Source organism: Marmota monax, unplaced genomic scaffold, assembly GCF_021218885.2.
Source record: "Marmota monax isolate L192 unplaced genomic scaffold, Marmota_monax_Labrador192_F-V1.1 WCK01_AAM20220418_F8-fsc00285, whole genome shotgun sequence".
Taxonomy (NCBI): domain Eukaryota; kingdom Metazoa; phylum Chordata; class Mammalia; order Rodentia; family Sciuridae; genus Marmota; species Marmota monax.
In genome coordinates, this window is record NW_026695045.1 from 961,115 (window position 1) to 977,065 (window position 15,951).

General features: G+C 48.8%; 1 protein-coding gene across 2 annotated transcripts in view; it reads left to right on the forward strand.

Moving 5' to 3' along the window:
• The window catches only part of Pecam1 (platelet and endothelial cell adhesion molecule 1), a 73,988-nt gene extending 58,729 nt beyond the window's left edge, over positions 1–15,259 (forward strand). Inside the window, exons 17-19 of one of the 2 annotated variants that reach the window (XM_046427706.1) lie at positions 1,691–1,747; positions 9,598–9,620; positions 14,205–15,259. In XM_046427706.1, coding sequence (XP_046283662.1) covers positions 1,691–1,747; positions 9,598–9,620; positions 14,205–14,234 — 110 coding nt within the window. In that variant the 3' untranslated portion in view covers positions 14,235–15,259. The remainder of the gene's footprint in view (positions 1–1,690; positions 1,748–9,597; positions 9,621–14,204) is intronic. The other variant, XM_046427707.1, reaches the window with a different exon arrangement.
• Positions 15,260–15,951: the final 692 nt, after the last annotated feature.

Here is a 15,951-nt window from a genome sequence, read left to right on the forward strand (position 1 = left end):
AGGCATCCTGCAGTGAGAAGCCTGGTACCTCTGCCACTCCACCGAGCTCCAACCTCTGCCTGAGGGGAATCACTCTGAAGTCTTCAACAAGGCTTTTGTCACCCCATATGCCTCAACTTTGACTGTGGGGACTGGGCCATCTCCAGACTTTCCCCTGGCATACAGTCCTTCGCTCAGGAACCATAAGTACTCAGTGTCCAGTGAAAGAGATTTCAGTCCTAACCCATCCCCAAAGAAGCCCAGATTCCTCTGGCAGCATGTTCTCTAGCTGATAGTTGGGAAAACCTGAGAGACAGGGCTGATTATGCCAATACCTGCCTGAAGCTCAGGGGTTCTGAGGTAGAGACATCTGCAGGATATTGGCTGGCACTTGCACTGTCATATCAAACTATGACAGGTGCCCCCAGGTGACTGTGCGAGGCCTGGGAATGGAAAGTACTCAGGACCTCAGCCACTGGCCTGGAGGAGCTCAGGGCCTACCAGAGGAGTCAATGGGAACAGAGTCAATGTGCTATAGGTAAATGTCCCCAAAGTGTAGTGGGAGCACAGGGGCCCAGGTAGCTGACTAGGATATGAGCAAAGGGATGTGTGAGGGTGTGTGAGGTGCATACAGGAATACAGGGGCAAAGCTGGGCCAGAGTCTTGGAGGAAGGGACAGAGAGGAAGGACAGTGTCAGCTTGGATGTGAGTGGGGTAAGGACGGGAGAAGGCTGTCCCTGGAGCATGGGGCGTAGGTATCGCAATGCAGTTATAGACCCTGGTGTGCCCTTAGGAGAGAAATTTCCCCACGACACTGTGATGGCAAGAAGCATCTTACTCTGCCTGGGGGCCTCCTTTCTACAATGAGACTTCCTGGGTTTTTGAGCAAAGAGGAGCTAGGGAAGTGGCCAGTTCCATCCTGTTTCCTCAGGGTTCCTGGGTGTGCCTGGGTGTGGATATGGTGTGTGAGTGTATACACATGGTGTGCATGCCTGTATGTACACAGTTTGTGTGTGCCTGCTTAAGGGTGCAACAATGTGTGTCTATGAGTGCGTGTGGACATGGGGTGCGTGTACGTGTTTCTCTGTACCTGTCTGGTTTGCTCCACACCCAGGTTGGTCATCTTGTCCTCTATTCTGAAAGGATCTAACCCAGAGGATCTCAGCCCCAGTTGCACATTAGAATCCCCTGGGGACTCCTACTAACACCAGTGCCAGGGCCCACCCCAGGCCCGTCAGCGAGACTGCGGGGGCCCAGGTGCTGGCACTGAAAGCAGCCACCTAGTCACCTAGAACTGTAGGCGGTCTTTGGTCCCAGCTAATTCTCATAGTCACCAAAAATGCCAGTCTCCACCCCAGAACTCAGGACCTGGTTCTGCTCTGGGCTCTGTGGGGATGGGGCAGAGCAGCTGGCACAGAGTTGCGGCTTCAGGGAAAGGGGGATGGGCTGCTGAGCTGGGGCGCAGGCTTGTGTGGATCCCCTCCCATTGGCCCCTCAGGCTCAAGGTTCCTCTGCACAGGTGGCCCTGCCCCACAATGGCCTGTTGACCTCCTACTTCAGCCCAAGAGTGACCCTGGTTAGGCTGGGACCTTCAGGAATGACAAAGTCTCAATGCTTGGCTGTGGGCACTGCTGGGGTGGGGGATGGTATAGCCGTGGGCTGGCCTGGGACCCAGAGGCAGCTACTGACTTGTGCCTGGTCCCTTTTTCAGCTCTGGGAACGAAGGGGACAGAGACGGTGTACAGTGAGATCCGGAAAGCCAACCCCAGTGAGTGAGGGGCCCCTGGTTTCTCCTCGGTGTGTGGGTGGGGGCTGGAGTCACAGATGGGGCCTTGGGAGTGGGGAGGGGAAAGAGGAAGCAAAGAAGGTACAAAGGGCGTCACCTCTTGCACCAGGGTTTCTTTCTCCCCTCCACCCACTGCTGCTTTTGCTGTGTCTGTTGTCAGCAAGCGCTTTCTGACCCTAGAGAGGCCACGCTGCACAGCCTACATACCCTGGTGAGGCCAGTGAGCCTCCCTTGCTCCCTCATGGGACTGGGGGCCAGGGCTACCCAAGGCCTTAGGCAGAATCAAGAGCTGTGCTTTGAAGATGCTCTAGTGGCGGCTCCGGGGCTGGGGTGGGCTTATGGATCTGCTTCCACTTCCTTTCCTTTGTGCCCAGCCTTCAGTCAGCCCCCTCACTACCCGCTTCTCTCTGAAGAACACAGTTGAAATCGGGGAAGCTGGGGAAGCACCCCAAAATTGTGTTTTTATTGAATTATTGTATTCAATTCTGGTGAAATGGAATCCACAAAGAGTACTTTAAATTCTGAAAGGAAGTCAGCAGCCCAAAGACACAAACAGGCCTGGGGATGTAACTCGATGGTAGAGCATTTGCCCAGCCTGTACAGGCCCTGGATTCAGTCCCCAGCACTGGGCGGGGGGGGGGGGGGACCATAGAGGTACAAAAGGTATAAACATCTACCTCTGAATCTCTTGCTTTGTACAGTAGACATTTATGTAAGTGAATTCTTTGAAATGGAGTCCTTAACAGCTGAAGAACACCTGTAAAAAGTGCTACTCAGAGTGGTTCATGAACCAGCAGCAGCAGCAGCAGCAATCTCGGTCAGACCCACATCCACTGAATCAGATTCTCTGGAATCTGAACTCAAGCTCTCAGGGGTTTCTGATGCTGCCCACATTTGAGAAGCTCTCTCTCTCTCTCTCTCTCTCCCCCTCTCCCCCTTTCTCTCTCTTTTCCTTCCTTCCTTCCTTCCTTCCTTTACTAGGACTGAACCCAGGGGTTCTTAACCACTGAGCCATAGCCCCAGCCCCTTTTATATTTTATTTAAAGACAGAGTCTCACTAAGTTGCTGAGGCTGGCTTTGAACTTGTGATCCTCCTTCCTCAATCTCCCAAGCTGCTGGGATTATAGGCATGGGCCACAGCACCTGGCAAGAAACACTGTCTTTAAAGGAACTATTCAATGACCTGATGAGCCTACTTTTTATCTCAGAGTGATTACTCTTTAATGCATCTTTGTTTAAAATAAAAAGTATATTCATGAATAGAGCAGGAACTTAGCCACTTGTGGGACTTAACACTTTTTGAAAACCTTTGCTGGGGAATTTTTGGTTCAAGTGCCTATTTAAACATATTTAGAGCTAGCAAAATATAAATTCAGAAATAAAAGCTGTACCATTGAGTTACATCCCCAGCCCTGTTGATGCCTTTGGGTTGTTTTCTATTTTTGTTCAGTGGAACAGAAAAGTCAGAGGTAGGGTTCAAGGTTGAACCCATTGGTCAATTGTGTAAAATGCCTCATCAGTTTCCTAATGTCTTTGGGGATTGCTCACTTTCTTGGGTCAATGCTGAAGTATTCAATTTCAGTTGCTTCAGTTATTTCAAAAGCTCATATTTGAGCACTTACTCCATGTACTAAGTGGCCTATTCCATCATATCTTTCCACCCTCACAACAAATCCCATTTTGCAGATGAGGATATTGAAGCATAGAGAGGTTAAGATATTTATTCAAGGTCACACAACAAGCAAGTCTCTAAGAACCAGCCCTTCCAGGAGTCAAAAGGAGTGGTTAGAACTTGGGGTCTATATAGCATCTTAACAAAGAACAATAAATGTATAAAGCAGTGACAAAACAAAGGATGAGGGGCTTGAGGCTTCCAAGGGGAGCAAATGGAAAGGTAAATATCTGGGGGAAATTAATGGAGTAAGATTTGCTGGTGTAGGTTCATCTTGGCACCAACTCTCCATCTTCATGGCCCTGAAATGTCCCTGGGAGGAAATCCCCCAGTCTCAGAAGTTACTACTTTTAATCAAATAAGGAAGCCCTGAGGAGACTCCTTTTGATGTCGATGTCGATGTTCATTTACCTCTAGCTCAAAATAAGCCAAAGGGGCCTATTTTGAAGTGTCCTCTTCTGATCTCCTAAGGCAGCCAGCTGTTCCAGCAGGTCCTCGTGGGGTCCCATGGCTGGTTCTAGATTACTCAGTCCTGGGCTGTTGCACACTGACTTCTCAGGCTGGAAACACGGGCATTGTAAGAACCAGCTCTTGTAGGGACTCCAGGTGGGGAGGAGACAGGGAGCCCCTGTCCTGGTGCTGTCACTTACCAGGTGTGTGACTTCCATCAAGAAGTCTCAGCCCCCAGAGACTCAGATTCTTCCACTTCTGAACAGCGGTGGTATTGAGTGAGAAAACAGGGTGAAATGGGATCTGGGGCTGTGGCATTCATTATTCCAAGCAGTCAGTGTGTGACCCCCTCGTATGGTGAGCATCATTCAATTTTACTTTAAAATTGCCAAAGTTGCTGGAGGAACTCAGCAACAGAGTGCAGGCCCTACAGAATGCAGTACCTTGCCCAGAACAGGACTAGTCTCTCGACTTCCAGGCCTGGGGAGAAGCAGGGCAGTGAGGGCTGGGTCCTCTGCAGCCTGTTCTCTAACCTGGCAGTCTGTAACCTGCCCAGGGGCTGAGGGTAGAGAGAGCCCTGAGTCTTACTTGGGCTGTAGTCCTTGGGGCCTGCAGCTGCCTAACCTGTGCCCCCAACCTCTCCCAGAAGGCTCGGGTCCAAGGGGTTTCCTGTCTTTGAGTATTCCCCTTTGGCCATTGCTCAAGGAGAAAAGACCACAGGCCACATCTGATTCCTTTTCGTTCCTCTTCCTCTTATTGATTTGCTAAAGGACAGGTTTGAGGATGTCTTTCCTCAGTTCTCCAGGACTCCCTTAGTGAAACTATCTACTCTGTAATCCCCTTTTCTCTACTCCCCACCCCCAAACAGGGTCCCTGTCTGCCTCGGGGAAGCCAGATGATCATCCAGGGGGCCAGATCCTTCAGTCGCTGATATTCCACCCACGTTGGGCTCCTCCCACACTCATCCTTAACATTCCTTTACTTACGCTTCCCCCAGAAGCTTATGAAGAACAACCCGTTCTCGTGGCCCCTCCAAATCTTTATCATTCTCCAAATTCTTCAGCAGCTCCTTGCTCCTGGTACGACTCCATCTCTGCCTCTCTCTTCTGTTTCATTTTAATTTTCTCTCTGTACCCCAATTCCCTTCAGGTTTGGAGCATTCCTTTCGCCTTTTGTAGTGATAGGCAACATTTATTGAGCACCCCTGTGCGTGAGACCTCGGAACCCTCATTTCCTCCTCAAGCCTAGAGTTGATGGGGCCTGATTATCGTTCCTGCTCTACAGATGGGGGAGGTGGGCCTAACAGTTAAGTAATGTGTCCTTGTCCCACCACCAGTGACACAGCAGGGATTGAACCCAGTGGAGCCTGGCCCGTGGTGGTACTCTTCCAATTCTTCCCATTTCTTCTCTGTGTTGCCAAACCAACTGGATACATGCTTCTCACTGGCCATCTTCCTTGTTTTGGTTTCCAGTACCAGCTTCATTAGAGAATCCAACTCTGTCTACTTTAGAAATTAAGAATAATAACCTTGTGTGGCCTGGGTGACCCTGGGCAGGTCATGGACCCTCTCAAGGGCTCAGTCGCCTTCTCTGGGAAAAGAGGCAGAAGGGTTATGCTCTGGATCCACGGTTCTCAAGATTTGTTGAAGCACAGCTTGTTTGGCAACCCACCTCGGCCCCTGCTGCTGAATTTCTGACTTAGTGGGTTGGAGAATTTGCATTTCTCACACAGTTTTTGCCCGTGACTGGTGCTGTTGGTTTGGAGAACTTAGTTTGAGAATCATTCTGCAAGCTAGTCTGTGGGAGACCCTCTGCTCCTCCATCCTGATTGTGCCACACAGGTGCTGCTTCTTGTTGGAGGCCAAGGGTCTTTCTTGCTCTCCAGGAACCCTGGCACAATCACTCAGGGTTGACTGGCAGGAAAAACCCAGAAACAATTTGTGTGTGTGGCAGGGGCTGACTCCCAAAACACAGAGCCCGGGGTGGGTGGCCGGGCAGATGGATCAATGGGCCTGGTGGGTGCAGAGCAGGGCCTGAGGTCACATTCCTTCCTCTCCTCTGCACCATCTTCTAAGTGGCAGTACTTCAGCCCTGGCTATTTTGGGAAATGGCTCATAGGGCGTGGTTCTTACTCTTATGCCCCCTTGTCCCCTGAGTGATACAAAGGAAAACTGCTCCCCTAGATAAGCAAAAGGGCATGGGCAGCCTGCCTCCAAGGAGCCCCAGGGCAGGGCCTGGAGAGACTTTGGGGACAACCAAGGAGGCAGGAATCCTCATGGGGTGCTCACAGCCTGTGGGAAACACCTGGTCTTTGCAATCTTGGCTTCAGCTCTAAGCTTAGCTTTCTTTCTTTCTGAAAATGTTCTAAAATATGCACAACACCTGCTATTTTCAAATGTGCAGTTCAGTGGCACGAAGTTCAGTCACATTGTTGGGCAGCCATCACTTTTTCTAACCCTCTTCATGTCTCTCAGATGAACCTCAATGCCCAAGAACCAATGATCCTGGCTCCTGCCAATGCCCATTCTGCCCTCCGTCTCTGTGAATTTGGCCAAACGCAATGTTTATACCTGTTGAATGAAGTAGTGGTCAAACCAATGATCTTAAATTCCTTCCAATCATTCAGGGAGTCTCAAGGTCCTGGCTTCTGGAAGTAGGGGTCATTCGTCTTTGCCTTGGTCACCCCCAACCCATCCCCCTGAACATGTTGAAGCTGCCTGGGGGATCATCCCTTCTAAGAGTTTGTCCGTGGGTCCCTTGCAGCTGATTCTAATCCTTAATGCACAATTTGACTATAAGACCCCATAGATAGTTTCTCCTAAGCCCGAGTTTCCCCTCAGATCTGAATTAAGTTCTGTTTCTCAGGAGCCAAACCCACTGTGCTCCTGCTGCATTCGTGTTGGCCACCCTAGGGGGGTCATTTCCTGTTGTGGCTGTTCTCAGAAAAGCTACCCTTGGCACACTGGGTGGCAGGGGACGTGGTGAGGACCAGGGGTATCTGCTCCCTTAAAAACATCATGGATGTCTGAGTTTCTGGCACAGAGTGAGCCGTGGACGGCTGAGCAAGCTGCTCCTCAGATGAGGAGGGGACCCCGTCTGACTCAACAGATAGGGCTGGGGCCTACAGCAAGGTACAGCCACAACAGGAAATGGTCATCAGGAAAGAACCAAAGAAAAGGAGGCCTCTGGGCCAAGTCCCCCGTGGAGGGAGAGAAGAACACTTGAGAGTCAGTCCCCACCCATCCTGCAAGGCCCCAGGCCAGCCAGGTCAGGAGGCACTGCCAACCTGCCCCCCAGATTGTTTCCTCCTTCAGCATGCAAGATGATTAAAAAAAAAAAAAAAGGTACCTGTGAAAAATATGGATGCTGCAGGGCATGGGGCGACACCTGGAATCTCAGCTACTCAGGGGGCTGAGGCAAGAGGATCTAAAGTTTTGAGGCAACCCTGTCTCAGAATAAAAAATAAAAAGGTCTGGGGATGTAGCTCCTTAGTAGACTACCTAGCTCCAAAACAACAACAACAACAAAATGCTACCATCAAATTCTATTTTTATGTTGGTTCTATTACCAAAAACTACAAGTGGACATGGACTTGGTGTTTCATCGTATTATTAGCATATTTGAATTTTTAGTGTTCCACACTCAAATTGTTTTAGGAAGCACGGCCTTGATGCGCTTTCTCCCTTGTGTCTGGTTGGGACTGTGGCAGAGCCAGTGCATGGGCTGGTTTGGGTCCTCCCAGTCAGAATTGGGCTGGGAAGTGCTGCCTGCAACCTGGCTCAATGTGCAGAGGTGACACTAGGCTCAACCCTTGGCTATTGTGCCATCTTCTAGCCTAGGTAGGACAGAAGAGGGGCCCCTTAGGAACTTCTGGCCCTGTCCCTTCTAGAAGGGAGGGTACAACTTGAGTGTGAGATGACGGGGCTGGGGGGAACTTGCAGAAACAGGCTATTTTTAAATTAGAGAAACAGATGGGCTGTTGTTCCTGCCGTGACAGATGGGTCCCTGAGATAGCCCAAGATCTAGAAGGAACTGGGTTTAAACTTGGAGCCCTTCCCCAGGCAGCTGAAGAGGTTCCCAAAGTGACTCTGCCCTCAAGTCTGTCCGCAGTGGGCTTTCTGGAAAATCCATCCCTATACGTAAGCCACTGACCATTCAGGATTAGTGAGGGCAACGGCCAGCATCTTCCTGCTCAGGAGGGTGCAAGCCACCCTAAACCTTAAAGTCTCAAATAATTAGTGAAGAGCAAAACACAAATAGTCAGAAATATATTTACAAAAGCAAAGCCCCCGAGAGATCTCGTCCACATGGGAGCTGGAACTAGACAAAGGAAAGATGGCTCGGGTGGTTTATTTAAGGGGGACGTCAAAGGCAGGGATAAGGTTTCAAGGGCAGTCTGGCTTCATGGGGTCTTGCAGTCAGCAGGTTGATTGACATCTTGGCAGGTCACACCCATCTCAGGTGCTGTGTGGGATCTCTGGCAGAACTTGAGGGGGAAGTTCACCTGCATCAGGTGGTCTGTCCCTGTGGGGGTGCCACGGGACGTTCCCAATGACAGACTTATCCCCTCATTAGGCTACGATGAGCAACATAGTCCACACACAGCCCATGGACGGCTCATGACACAGTCCCTGGTACGAGTGAGGGCCTCGTCCTACTCAAAGCGGCAAATAATCCCTTGTCTCTGAGAGTGAAAGCCACCTCTAGCCAATGCAGGCAGTGACCCCTCTCCCTCCTTGCAGAGCTTTCTGTCATCTTTGGCTTCTCTCACCCCCGCTCTCCTCTTCCTGACATTTGGTTGGGGCTGTTTGCACGATGGTGGCCTGGCATGGCCAACCAGCCACAGCATGCCTTCCTGGAAGAAGACAATGGACCTCCTAGGAACTGAGACGTGACTCTCCAGGGAAAGTGGAAGGGCCTGCCCTGCCCTCCAGATAGTTTGGCTATATATATGCCAAGAGCCTTGGCCACATATATACTCCTGCTCAGTTGATCCCACTCTTGGGAATAGGCAGACAAATAGCCTGAAATACGGAAATATCTTTACTCCCAAAGAAGATGCTGACAGTATAACTTCAAACAGCAAAAACCTGGGAAGAACCTAACTTTTTAAAATAAGGAAATCATCAAGTAAACAGTAGCACGTCCACTTAACGATTGTGACGTAGCTACTCTAACAATCATGTTTACGAAGTTACCAGAAAATATGTAGAAAGCACATTACATAAAAAAAAGATAGGATATAAAATTTCATATAATTGTAACTGCACGCCCCCCCAAAAAATGCCTACTAATAGCAAAAAATGACAGGGAAAAAGTGTCAGTGGGATTCAGAGAATGAGATCTGAGATCATTTTTATTTTCTACTTTCTCCTTTCTCGTTTACAATATTTCCCTAAAAAAAAAAGAGTGTTACTAAATTAAAAAAAAAACTATTTAAAATGTTAAAAAAAGAGGTGTCTTGTGATTTATATATCTTATATAAGTTATAACTTATACATCTTATATAACTTGTATACCTTAGGGAGCTTGAAGGTCTCAGGGTAAAGGAGCTGTAAACCGGAGCACAGAGTCAGAATATGGCCTGGTGTCCCCTTCTGTATCATTGTCCCCTCCCTCTTTCCCCAACCTGTTCCAGCCCCTGAGATCTGGCGGGAAGCCCCAGTGTCTCTTTGAATTACTTACTGACCTGTTACCCTTTGTTTTGTAGATTTCATGGAAAACAGATATTCTGTAAGTACACATTTCATATACCTCATTTTAAAAAGTTCTCTGTGGAGTGGTGAAATCTCTCCTGACCCTCCCGGGCCTGCTTTCCCCTAATCCCCCTCCCACCCCATAATGTTTTAGACTAGGAACCCTGGGCTCCTCTGATTAGCTGGGCCAATTTGGATTTTGAATATTTTCTTCCACTGTTTCCATCATTACATCTCAACCCACATATGAAAAGGGACCCTGGAAATCCTCTAATAAGTCTGGGAATCTAGGGTACCTATTGCTTTTTGTTTTCCCCCTTCCTTTTTGGCACTGGGAATTGAACCCAAGGTCTCTCTATTACTGTGCTATATCCTCAGCCCTTTTTACTTTTTATTTTGAGACAGAGGCTCACTGAATTGCCCAGGCCAGCCTCAAACTTGCAATCCTCCTGCCTCAGCCTCCCGAGGAGCTAGGATTTTAGGTTTATGCCACCCTAGTCAGCTATTTTTTTTTTTTTAAAGAAAGACACAGAGACCCAGTTCAAACTGTATCGAGGCCTGTCTCCTACTATCTTCCCACTCTCAACCTTTCTGCAAGCTACCCAGCAAAACAAGAGTTAACCAGGCAGCTATTCTCTTAAGAAATGAGGAATTTGCCTCATAAACTGCTTCTTTCAGCCTGGGAAGAACTTCCAGCAAGGTTTCTGCTAGCCCTTCCAGAGGCCCCCCGGCTTCCTTTGTTTTGCCCAAGTCTGAATTCTTGTAAAACAGAGCGTATTATGCCTTTGACAGACAGGAAGCCACTGACATTCTTGTTGTGGAAGAAAGCTATCAATTTAAGGAAGAGAGGAATGAAATGGAAGTTTTTCTCTAGCCTCCACCCAGCCAGACTCCTGAAATCAGAGACTGTGGCCCCAGAGAAGCAGGGAGCCTTGTTTATAGATGATGAAAACCTGAGGTGTGCATTGGTGGATCACTTGCCCAGCATCCCCCAGGGCCAGGTCTCCAGGCTCCCAGCCAGTGCTGCCCGCAACCCAAGACTCCCTGTTGAAGTAAAGCCACTGTCCTAGTGATCAAGGCCTCAAGAGAGTGGGATCTTTGCTCCCTGGCCAGTGTGGGATCCTGATAAAACTGTGTTCTCTGTGAGATAGACAGAGCTATGTCCACCCAGGGCAGGGCTGCTGCCCATGAGGATAGACACCCTGCAGGATCAACATATTTACTTTGCTTCCATCCAAAGGGTCTCTCTGGACAAAGATTCCAAGCTCCAGTTCAGACAGAACTTTCCCTTTCCCAGTGGGCCCCCAGAATTCTGCCCCCGGGAGGCTCCCCAGAGCTCACCCAGGCTGGTCCTGTCCCTGCATTTGGCGGGAATGGAATTTTGAATCTTTAAGCGAGTGGATTTTGTTTATAAAAAGCAGGTATAGTTTCCCTAATAATCAGCCCGAGCGAGCAGGTCCAGAGAAAATTAATTGAATCGCCTCACGGGGAAATGGGAGGGGAGTTCCTTCCTGAAATCAAACCTGGCGATCATTCCGCTCTTGTTTAATGGCCGTTGCTTCTGAAAACATATTGGAGGAAATATCTTAACAATGAGACAGCCACTTAGCCAGCGACTAATTTGGTATTGTTTGACTTGCTTCAATGGCACATTCTGACTTCATTTTTCCTCTGCCATTTTTGCCTTGTTTATAAATTGTGTTTGTGGCCAATGCAGACAGATAACATGCAAGAGAACACCCTGTGCCTAAGTGAAGGGGGAGAATCTGGACCTGCAAGAGTCTTGGGATCTTGACGAGAACCTGTTTTCTTATGGGGTAAAAAGAAAAAAAAAAGAAAGGCATTTGTCAGTAATAGCTCGCTTTTCTCCTTCCCGGGGCCTGCAGGAAGCTGAGCTGCAAGGAAACTTGCCCAGTAGCGGGGCTCAGGAGACTGGAGAGTGGGTTCTCCAGCTCTTCAACCCTCTTTGGGATGACCCTGTCCTCCCCAAACTTGAGTTTCCCCATCCACAAAGTGGAGAGGATCAGCAGCATCCTGACAGCAACAATAATAATGACCACTTACGAATTTTTTTTTTCTTTTTGAGGGACATGGCGGGTCCTGGGGATTAAACCCAGAACCTCACGCATGCTAACCAAGCACTCTACTCCTAAGCCACATCCCCAGCCCCTTTTGTGTCTTATATTGAGACAGAGTCTCACTAAGCTGCTGAGGCTAGCCTCAAATTTTTGATCCTCTTGCCTCAGCCTCCAGAGTAGCTGGGATTACAGGTGTGCCCCACCAAGTCCAGCTCTAGGATTTTCTTAGAGTCTAAATGAGAAACCATGCAAATCCCCATAGAAACTCATTGGTTATCCACTTTAAAGCCCTTTCCACCCAACACTTTGGCTATAGTGAATGTGCTTGGGGGATTTACTTTACTTGGCCCTGAAATGCCCCGCCACACTTAGGGAATGTAGCAGTTGCTTATCCGAGGCCTAGGGTTCAGCCGAAACCAAGCTTTGACTTAGGAACTGGAGATTCACATTCAAACTTAACTTCCCCCTGACAAGCTGCAGAGCCATGTCTTAATCCCTCCAGACCTCTGTTTCCTCGCCTATAAACTGGGGACATGAAAACTCCTTGCCTAGTTGTTGCAAGGATTAAATGAGCACCTAGCACAGTGTTAGTATATGGGAAATGTTCAGAGGACTTTCTAGAAGTAGAAATTAGAGATTCCCAGGGGAGGTTAAAAGCAAAATGCCCCTTGAGGAGGTCCATATCATGTTCTGACCGGAAGCAGAGTGATTCTGCGGCTGTACTTGGGAGGCTGACAGCCTCTGATTCAAGCACAGCAAATCCAGTCCTTGGGTGTGGGCATGTTAACCTTTACTTCAAAATCCTGAGGCCCTGCCAACTGTGGCCCAGCCCTTTCCGTCTCTGGCCTTGGTCCTACAGCAGTGCCCTGGGCACTATCTGTCCCCAGAGAGGGAGAGTGGAGGTGTTTGGGGAGGGACTTGATCTAGGGCTGCAGAAAGACTGAATAGCAGCACCCTACTCCCTCCTCCAGGCAGAGTGGAGGACATGGTAGGGCAGCTGCCAGCACTGGTGAGCCTCCAGCCCCCTGGGGCCCACACAGCGTTTCTGGCCCACCTGCCTGAGATTCTCCTAGCACAGGAGGAGCCAGGCTTGGCCTTCTAGTTGCAGCCCCTCAGTGCTGCATCCTGTTCCAGAAGGTGTAGATCTAGCAAGGCCAGAACACAACGGAGACCCTACCCCATCTCACCCTCAGAAAGTAGGTTGGCCTGGCCATGGAGTTCCCAAGCCTGGGCAATCCCTACATCTTCTCTTGTTCCTGCTTCCTGAATTCCACCTGTAGCAGGGTGTCCAGTGCCCATGAAGGTTCCAGAAGAGTGGACTCAGATGGTTCCTGCTTTCTCTGAAGGCCGGGGCCCCTCTGCTCCAGCATCTCCCAGCATGCTCTGCTCCAGCATCTCCCAGCATGCTCTGCTCCAGCATCTCCCAGCATGCTCTGCTCCTTTGTCCTGAAAACCTCTTTCCATGTCTGTGATTCCTCCATTTCCCAGATCAGGGCCCTCTTCTTGCCTCTGACCTCCCGCAGTTTGTTCAGCCCTCTCTACCTTCTATTTCATGGTAGTGTTGTTTATCAGTAATTCATGGAACACAAAGTTCCTGAGGGTAGGTTCTTGCATCTTCAGCTTAGGAAAAAGTGCTGGGTCAGAGAGGGGCCCAGGCTGGTGGTAGGCGGGAAAGTGACACAAGTACCTTTGAGTCAGTTAAAGAACACTAGAAGAAGACATGAGGAGTTAAAAAAAAAGAAAGAAAGAAAACAAAACTTTTTACTATGGTAAAATATAAATAACCTGAAATTTATCATTTTAATATTTAAAAACATATAATTCAGCCAGACATGGTGTCACCCACCTGTAATCCCAGGGACTTGGGAGGCTGAGGCAGGAGGATTGCAGATTCAAGGTCAGTCTGAGCAATTTAGCAAGACTGTCTCAAAACAAAATTGAAAATTGGGGTTGGGAATGCAGTTCAGTGATAGAGCACACCTGGGTTCAATCCCCAGTACTGGAAAAATAAATGTGTGGCTCAGTGGCAGAGCACTTGCCTAGCACATGCATGAGGCACTGATTTGACCCCCAGTATTGCAATATATATATATATATATATATATATATATATATATAATCAGTTATATCAGTTGCATTCACATTGCTGTGCCACCAACACCTTCTCCATGCCCGGAACTTCTCATCATCCCCCAACTGACACTCTGTACCCATTAAACAGTAACTCCTCATTGCTTCTGCCCTCGCCCCCGGCAACCGCTATGCCACCTTCTGTCTTTGTAAATTTGATCATTGTTGTACATCGTACAAGGGTATCATTTGACATTTACCCTTTTCTTCCTGGCTTATTTCATTAGCTTAATTCTTGAAAGGCTCATCAGAGTATATCAGAATCTCTTTCCTTTTTAAAGTCAGGATGGAATCTGTGGCAGGGCGGTACTGGGGTTTGAACCCAGGAGCAATCTACCACCGAGTTACTTCCCAGGGCAACCTTCAATCCTGAGGGGTGTGACCATAGCTTGTGTTGTTTCTTGTCACTACAGAGAACGGAAGGCTCCCTTGATGGGACTTAGGACCATGAAGACAAGGGCTCATCCCCGAGAGGACATCCATGTCCCCAAGAGGAGCAGATGCATCCTGTGTTCCAAGAGTTCTGCGCATTTATTTATGACCTGCCCTGCTCCCACCGAACATAGCAATTCCTCCGGCCAAACCACCAGTTCTTGTGTCCACCCTGCTATGTTAACGTTGGGCATGAAGAAGTCAGGAGGGGCTGTTTAATTGCCCAGGTGACCCTCCTTCCAAGTTGGAGCATCCATGCAATTTGGAAGAGCAGAAGGAGTTCAGGGTAAACAGGCCATTGGGATATTCCGAAACTTGAATACTTTTGTCTTGTGCAGAGATTTAAAAAAAACCTTTCCCATGTACCCTCCTACACTGAATCTGGTTTTGTTTTACAGTCAGTTACTTCTAGTGAATGGCCTGGTCCGGGGGCAGCTTGTTTTAGGGTAGTTTGTTTTCTTCTTTTCTTTCTTTTCCTGTGGTCCTTCAAAAGCCTGTAGCTCTGGGTAGCCCTTGTTCTTTGGAAGTGCACAGTGCTGGCCATACAGCTTCTGACTGTCCCCTCTATGACGTCACCCGCCACAGTGGGAGAACACCGTGGCTTGGGAGCACCTCCTTTGAACCACCAACCTGAAGCCCAGTTCACACAGGCACCGCTCACAGCAGAACCCGGAGGTGGGGCAGGCACAGATGTTCTGGGCGGTTTTCTGTATCCTCTCTTTTCTTCTCCCTGCTGAGGGCCAAAGGATGAGATGATGGTAGCCTACAGCAGATAGTATTTTTTAATAGGAAAATGAAATGTGTATTTTTCTTACTAATTTTTTTTTATTTATTCCTTGCTTTAAAAAAAATGGTCTTCTGAGGTCTCAAAATGGTTCCAAGGGGGGTCTTGGGAGCATGGACGCAGGGCTGCTGCCGTTGGCACTGTGGAGTACGCACACCTAACCAAGATGGCCTTCCCCGTTTGCCTCAGTGACATAGCTGCAGGGACCCTGCGGGATGTTGTATTAAATAAATTTGATCTTTACTCTTCACAGATCTGTGAAATGTCATCTTCTGAGAGGCCACACGCAAATAGAACACCTATAGCACGCCAGGCCCTCTGGGGCCTCTGCAGTCACAGAGAGAACCACACTGGGCTCATCTCGGGCTGTGCCTTGCACAGACCAAGGGCCTACGTGGCTCCGATGAAGGTCAGGGCCAGAGGCAGTTTGAGTCCCAGACTTGAAAGTCATTAAAACCCATCAGCAGGTGGCTTAGCGTTCACTTCCCAGCGGAAGACTCCAGGGCCATCCTTAGCACACAGGGTTGTCAGATTCAGCACACAAAAAAATTTAAATGAATAAATAGATCTAAGGTATCCAGTTCAAAGTGAATTTCATATAAGCAACAAATAAGATTTTTGGTGTAAGTCTATCCCATGTAACATTTGGGATATACTTATATCCCCCAAATAATTCATTTATGTAAATTTCAAATGTAGTACATCATCATGTATTTTATTTGGCCACCCTCTTAGCAAGGCACACTCCTCCCTAGCTCCCCAGTCCTCAGGACCCATCCTCTCTAGTGATCTCATGCCTCACACCTTGCCAGGTCCAGTCCTCCATCAGAGAATCACCCCACTGGGCAGAGAGGTAGAGGGAGATCTGTGTGTGCATCTGGGCTCTACCAGATTCCAACTACTGAAACTTGAAAGAGCCTCTTAAACTCTGAGCTTCCATTTCC